Raw genomic sequence first — 7,335 nt, 5'->3', positions numbered from 1 at the left:
CAATTTTGAGCCACAAACAAACGGAAGTGACACACATATCATTGCAAGAAGTTAGAGGAGGAGATATGTGCTTAGTTTTACAAGGGAACAAAGTGAAACAGAACCAATAAACCAACCAAACTAGCAATTAGCAGTTGAATAATTTTCTTTTTCCAACCAAGCATAAATCATCACCTTAGTCGCAGCTTCCAGGCTTACAAGGTCTAAGTGGAAGTCGAGCAGTCCAGGCGACCTATCAGCTAGAACCTAGAGCCAAAATAGCAAAATAGAAAGAAGATAAGTGATCAAATGATATATTCCTTTAGTGCAATTGTTATTATACCTTGCAAAGATAGTGCATCAGTGTCATCTTATTGTTAGAAGCACGAGTGTCAGTAAGCTTTAAAAGACTATCCTACTTGAATCCAATTACGGATCTTGCATAAATTAAATAAATAAATAGTAATCCATAAACTGTAAGTTTACGTTAGACAAGATCTAACAGAATCAAATTAAATTTTAACTGCTGAAAAATTAAGAAGGGCCTGTGATTATCCAAACATAGAAAATTGAGAGAGCTAGAACGATGTCCTAGAGAATGATAAGGACATTAACATTTAAAGGAAAAAAGTACATACCCCTAGCTGTTCCTTGATTTAATGTATTACCCAATAAAAAAGAATTTTCTTCATGATCTTAAGCTTGACAGACTTTCGGACCTATTCCCAAGAGAAAATGCATGAGGTCAAAGAAATACCAATAACACAATTTGTTAGTTTCATGCACAATGTACCTCTTCACAAGCAGAGTTCACAGTTTTTAAACTCTTCTTAAATTCTGTAACCTGCAAAAAGAAAAAAGCATAACTGAATCAAACATAAAGAAAAACATAGCAAGCACCACCATACCTGAGACAGAAATTGAATCTTGAAAGAGAATACTCTTAACTTTGACTCTACTCGTGGCACCTTCATCAGCTATAAAAAATACTGAAACATGACCAAATATATACAAGGATATGATTATAGATACATAGTATGATATTGCATTAGGAAAGACCAAAAGAATTGTTTTATAACCAACATCTAAAGGAAAAACGGGGACATGTAATAAATTGCTTCTTTCTTTCTAGAAGCAAGCAGGCAACAACAAATCTGTAACTATACGTGATATAGACCTTGAATTCATATGAGCTGCCTTCCAAGGAAACAGACTTCTTGCACAATTTTATTGATCATTATCATATGTTAGATTCACTTCCAAAATCAAAGCCTTGCCGTATTCGGTTCTTTAACCTTTGCAGCTAATTATTTATACCCAGAATTTTGCAATTTCCAGTTTCCATGCCAACAAGTGTTTTTTCTTTTCTTTTTTCCCTTAAAATAAGTTTCCTCTCTTCTCTACTTCATTTCTCCACCATTCCTCCCAACTCCCTATCAGATTTTAAAGTAAGTAAAGGGTCTAAGAAATCAAATGCTGGTAGACGGATCCTAGTTATGGAGCCTACAAACAGTATCCTATATAATTTTGAGTACTTAGATTTACACTAAATTAGCTATCATAAATAATGATATGGCTATAACAAATTAGTACACACCTGTTCGCATTTTCCCAAATTCTCTTTGTCACCAGTGTATCCCTTCATAAACAAGGGGAATCAAAATTAGAAAAGCAAACAAACCAGAGTAAAAGATATGTTTCCGTAACAGCAGATGCCAAATGAGAGACCTTAGCTGACAAAACAAGATGTAAGAATTAAGTATGATAAGTTTGTTAATCTTTACCTTCAAAAGTTCCATCTCTTCTTTGGTAGGACAAAACTTAATGAGATTTTCCACCTGATCTACATCTAATATTGATTCATCCATAGCCAGCACAGCAGCCTGAGAATATCCATTTTAACATGTTAGATAATACTTAACCACATTGTTCGAGGTGGATATTTCAGATTTGCTGGCAAGAGCTATTATCGGTGGCCTTAGGAACATATACAAGTCAATCAAATTTCAATAAGCATCTTCTATGTAAATAAAAAACACTAATATTTACTAGAAAGCAACATGCATAAGAATGATATTTTCATTATAAATTCTTCTATCTTGAATGATCAAAAAACTTATTCACACCAATTTTCAGCTTACCATCATATCAGGAAGTGGCATCTTAACCTACCAAATCAATGAATACAAGTATGTAACCAATAATCCTGGATTATTCTTTGAACCACTAGTTGTGAATGAACCTTAGTCTCATTAGTCTTTGTATCCTTTCCACTGACTTTGCCTTCCTGGAACAGATTCAGCGCCTGACACAGGCTGCACGAATCCAATATCAGTGATGAGAAGGAAGAGCTTAAAGAACCATTGATCAGTAATTTCCAATCTTCTGGCTTCTATCTGCATTAGCTCTGTAAATTCATAGCACACACAAACCACAAATGGTGTTAGAAATAATAAACTCTGTTTGAAGAGGCGACAATTTGCACACTTGAGGCCAATAATCTTCTCAAACGAAAAAGAAAACCCTAACGAAGCAAGAAGCAGAAACTCATAAAATTAGAAAGCCCAAAAAATAAAACCCCCAAAGCCTTCAAAAATTCACAGAAGAAAAATCCATACACAAAGAACAAGTGAGACAGAGGGTGAGACAAAGAGAGAGCGAATGAGATAAAAAGTGAGATGACGAGCGACAAAGAGAATGAGATTGAGAATTATTGTAGGTGGTCTGCGATTGCTTCTCGGCTACCAGGAAGCTAAAACCATTCATGCAGTAAAACCCCTAATTAACAACCCTAAAAGTGGAACCCAAAACCTCCCAAATTTCACAGAACAAACTGAAAATCGATACATACCTTCTCAGGTGAGAGTGTGAGCTGGTGAGCGGCGCAGCGATGTAGTGAGTGGTGGGTGGTGACTGGCGGTGAATGGTGACTGGGTGATGAGCAAGGGTTCTTCGCGATGATGAGTGATGAGCTTTGGAGGGAACAAAGGCGCTGTGATTCATGTGGTTCCAGAAAGGGGATAAAGGGGATAATGAGCTTTGGAGGGAACCAAAATTTCACTAAGTGTTGTGAGTTTTCTTTAATTTGGATCGAAAAAAAAAAGAGGGAAAAGCGCTTATTAGGCATCATTTTAAAAGCATACCCAAAACTTAATAAATAGGCTACCTTCAAAAAGCGTTCCCTTTGATATAAAAAGTGGACCCATATATATTAACATAGGGCTACGCTTTATAAGTGATTTCTATAATACCTAAGGCTACACTTTTTAAATGATGCAAGAATTGTGTTTCCTTTTCTCTAAAAAAAAGGCAACACTGAGAAAAGCGTAGCCTATTCTATAAATAGGCTACACTTTTCAAATGTAGCTTAAAAAAATGTAGCTGAATGGGTATTTTTCTTGTAGTGAATGGGGTTAGCATATGACCCCAGAGTCCTTCTGGACTGTTCATTTCCACTTAGGTCCGTGACGGAGAAAAGGGAATTGACGTGAATTGCAAATAAAATGTATTTTTAATTTTTTTATTTTATTTAATTAAAATCAAACCAAATAAATAAAAAAAGAAATAAGATAAAATAAAATAATTAGAAATTAAAATATAAATTTCAAAAACTAAAATAATTACTTAATTAAGAAGATTTGAAAAACTTTGGATATGATTTTTGAAAGGGATTTTGAATTTTGAAATTTCAAAACTAAGATAAGATAAAATAAAAATTTTTTAAAATAAAAATATGAATTTTTAAATGAAATTTTCAAATATTCAATTAAATAAATATGAAAGATATTTTTGAATTTAATGAGAAAAGAGAAAAACAATAAAATGACACCAAACTTATAATTTTTTTTATCAAAACAAAGAAAACAAACAGGAAAACTTTGAATATCAAGATGAACGCTGAGAGTAACTTTTGAAAAATTTTTAAGAAACCAGAAACACAAAGGACACCAAACTTAAAAATTTCTGTACTCTGAGCACTAATAATTCGAAAAAAAATGAAAGAAAAATAATCTTATGCAATTGACACCAAACTTAAAATATGGAACAAAACTCAAATAGAAGACTAAATTATGAAGTTATTGGTTTTAAAAATTTTCAAAAATAATTTAGAAAAATAAAATAAGGATTTTAAAATTTTAACCAAAAACAATAATAGAAGACTCTAAACCAAAAAGAAAAATTTTTCCTAATCTAAGCAACAAAATAAACCGTCAGTTGTCCAAACTCGAACAATCCCCGGCAACGGCGCCAAAAACTTGGTGCACGAAATCACAATCACACTTTTGCAATTCCGCACAACTAACCAGCAAGTGCACTAGGTCGTCCAAGTAATACCTTACGTGAGTAAGGGTCGATCCCAAGGAGATTGTCGGCTTGAAGCAAGCTATGGTTATCTTGTAACTCTTAGTCAGGATATCAATAATAATTCTCAGTTTTAATTGGAATGAGTAAAAGAACATGGATTAAATAATACTTGTTATGCAGTAATGGAGAACAGGTTGAGGTTTTGGAGATGCTCTGTCTTCTGAATTTCTACTTTCCTACTGTCTTCTTCTTCACGCACACAAGGCTCCTTCCACGGTAAGCTGTATGTTGGTGGATCACTGTTGTCAATGGCTACCATCCGTCCTCTCAGTGAAAATGGTCCAGCTACGGGTTTCGTAGGGCTAGTCATCTGTCGGTTCTCACTAGTGTTGGAATATGATCCATTGATCCTTTTGCACACTATCACTGCGCCCAACATTTGTGAGTTTGAAGGTCGTTACAGTCATCCCTTCGCGGATCCTACTCGGAATACCACAGACAAGGTATAGACTTTTCGGATCTCAAGAATGCTGCCAATTGATTCTAGCTTATACCACGAAGACTCTGATCTCACAGATTTGAATGCTCTATTGTCAGGAGAGGCAATCAAACCCGTGATCCAGGAACCAACGAGATACACACTCAATCTAAGGTAGAACGGAAGTGGTTGTCAGGCACGCGTTCATAGGTTGAGAATGGTGATGAGTGTCACGGATCATCACATTCATCATGTTGAAGTGCGAGTGAATATCTTAGAATAGAAACAAGCGTGATTGAATAGAAAATAGTAGTAATTGTATTAATCCATCGAGACATAGCAGAGCTCCTCAACCCCAACCATGGAGTTTAGAGACTCATGCCGTAGAAGATACAAAATTCAGATGTAAAAATGTCATGAGGTACAAAATGAATCTCCAAAAGTGGTTTTTATAATAAACAAGTGACCTAGGTTTACAGAAAATGAGTAGGCTAGGATAGATAGTGCAGAAATCCACTTTTGGGCCCACTTGGTGGGTGTTTGGGTCGAGCATTGAAGCTTTCACGTGCATAGACTATTCCTGGCATTAAACTTTTGCTTTTGTGCCAGTTTGGGCGTTTAACTCCAACTTTTATGCCAGTTCTGGCATTTAACGCCAGAAAATGGTAGAAAGTTGGCGTTTAGACGCCAGTTTGTGTCATCAAAACTTGAGCAAAGTATGAACTATTACGTATTGCTCGAAAGCCCAAGATGTTTACTTTCCAACGCAATTGAGAGCATGCAAATTGGGTTTCTGTAGCTCCAGAAAATCCATTTCGAGTGCAGAGAGGTCAGAATCCAACAGCATCTGCGGTCCTTTCTCAGCCTCTGAATCAGATTTTTGCTCAGGTCCCTCAATTTCAGCCAGAAAATACCTGAAATTACAGAAAAACACACAAACTCATAGTAAAGTCCAGAAATGTGATTTTTGCATAAAAACTAATAAAAATATAATAAAAAGTAACTAAAACATACTAAAAACTACATGAAAATTTCACCAAAAAGCGTATAAAATATCCGCTCATCACTAATCCTAGAGAGAAGGAATAGTTCCTCTCTCTAGAACTTAGGAACAAAAACTAGCTACAAATTAACTGTAATGTGTGTATGCTGAATTGCCTCCAATTCTCCTTCAATTCTTGGTCTTTCTCCATTCAGAATTAAGTTAATTTAGGCCCAAGAAAGGTCCAAAATTGCTGGCATGTGCAATTCTAAATAAATCCTGCACTTCATGTCAGACGTACGCGCGCGTGATGCGTAAGCATCTTTTCTATATTTTCTTATTATTTTAAATATGAATTTATTGACTTTTATTCAGATTTTAGTGTTTGAAGCCTATTTAGATGCTACTTTGAGGCGCATTGTGGTTTTATTTATTTTAGGAAAGATTCGAGCGAGTTTGACAGAGTTCGTCCAAAAGTAAAAGGAAGAAAGTGGATGCTGTTAACCTTGACCTCTTTCCACTCCAATGACCATAACATGATTTACAGAGGTCTGATTGACACAGTTATAGCAGCATTGGAAAGCCAACTTTCAGACCTTTCCAACGATATATAATAGTCTATACTTTTCTTCTGGAACCACAGCAATAAAGGCCACGAATCGGCATTTAGTGCCAGGTGCCTCGTAACCAGCGCCCAAGCCACTGCCTCGTGGGGTGCTAAACGCAGAGCCAGGAAGACAGCAACAACTAGAAGCTACTACCCCCAGGGGGTGCTAAATGCCGGTTCTGACGTTTAGCACCAGTAGGGCGCAGATTCAACTTTAAAGAAAGGGCTTCATTAGTAAGATTTGGGTCAAATTTATCTTATTTTATTTCGTTTTAGTTATTTTTATTCTCAAACACAATTTTTTGGGTTTTAGTAGTGATTATTCTATTTTATTTTTAAATCAAATTAGGTTAGATATAAAAGAGAAATGATTTAGCCCTTAGGCTTCCTCTCTTCTCTTCTACTTCATTCCGCACTGAACGCAATTTTGAACCCGAGCTTTTCTCTGAGTCATGAGCAACTAAACTTCCTTGGTTAAGGTTAGGAGCTCTGTTTATTCTATGGTTTGATACTATTGCCACTCGATTTTAATTAATGTATTGATTTAATTTCAAGGATTACTTTCGTTCTTCATCTTATGAATTTGAGTATATTGGAAAATAACTTTTGTTGTACTTGAATTCTTGTTGAGTCTTGAAAAAGTTATCTCACTTGAATACTAGACTGAAAGTAAATTCCTCCTAAATCACTAATTGCCTGGACTTAACGGGATACGTGACATATAATCCTCTTACATTTGGATAATTAGGGTTTTTGTGGCTAATAAACTAGAATTGAACCTAACCCTCTAATCTATAATGAGTGACCAATGAATTGGTGGTTGATTAGGTTAGAGAAGACTGAATCACTAAGGAATTAGGGTTTAGTCAATTACAGTTTGCTATGAATTAAATCTTGCATAATTAAAATAGTTGGTAAGAAATCTTAATCTGGAAAATAAACATCTTTGAAACCTTAACTGTTCTCTCACATACTTTTCACACC

At 35.3% G+C, this 7,335-nt stretch overlaps 1 protein-coding gene across 1 annotated transcript; it reads right to left on the bottom strand.

Moving 5' to 3' along the window:
• Positions 1-453: 453 nt before the first annotated feature.
• LOC107621813 (formin-like protein 21b) lies at positions 454-2,141 on the bottom strand. The gene is made up of 6 exons (XM_021114153.2): positions 2,121-2,141; positions 1,764-1,862; positions 1,577-1,618; positions 888-956; positions 773-823; positions 454-698 (listed from the first exon to the last, which is right to left on the bottom strand). Exons 1-6 carry the CDS (start codon positions 2,139-2,141, stop codon positions 636-638), a joined length of 345 nt encoding a protein of 114 aa, XP_020969812.2. The 3' UTR covers positions 454-635.
• Between the last annotated feature and the right edge of the window lie 5,194 nt (positions 2,142-7,335).

This window comes from Arachis ipaensis, chromosome B10, assembly GCF_059453495.1.
Source record: "Arachis ipaensis isolate K30076 ecotype BB chromosome B10, ASM5945349v1, whole genome shotgun sequence".
NCBI lineage: Eukaryota > Viridiplantae > Streptophyta > Magnoliopsida > Fabales > Fabaceae > Arachis > Arachis ipaensis.
This window is presented reverse-complemented; position numbering and strand designations above follow the sequence as displayed.

What these genes read in the sequence shown, in the direction of transcription:
- LOC107621813 (XM_021114153.2), bottom strand. Translation starts at nt 2,141, where the DNA reads ATGCCACTTCCTGATATGATG. An exon ending in TGCCACTTCCTGATATGATG is followed by an intron (nt 1,863 to 2,120) that starts GTAAGCTGAAAA and finishes GGATATTCTCAG; the next exon opens with GCTGCTGTGCTGGCTATGGA. An exon ending in AGATTCAATTTCTGTCTCAG is followed by an intron (nt 824 to 887) that starts GTATGGTGGTGC and finishes TTCTTTTTGCAG; the next exon opens with GTTACAGAATTTAAGAAGAG.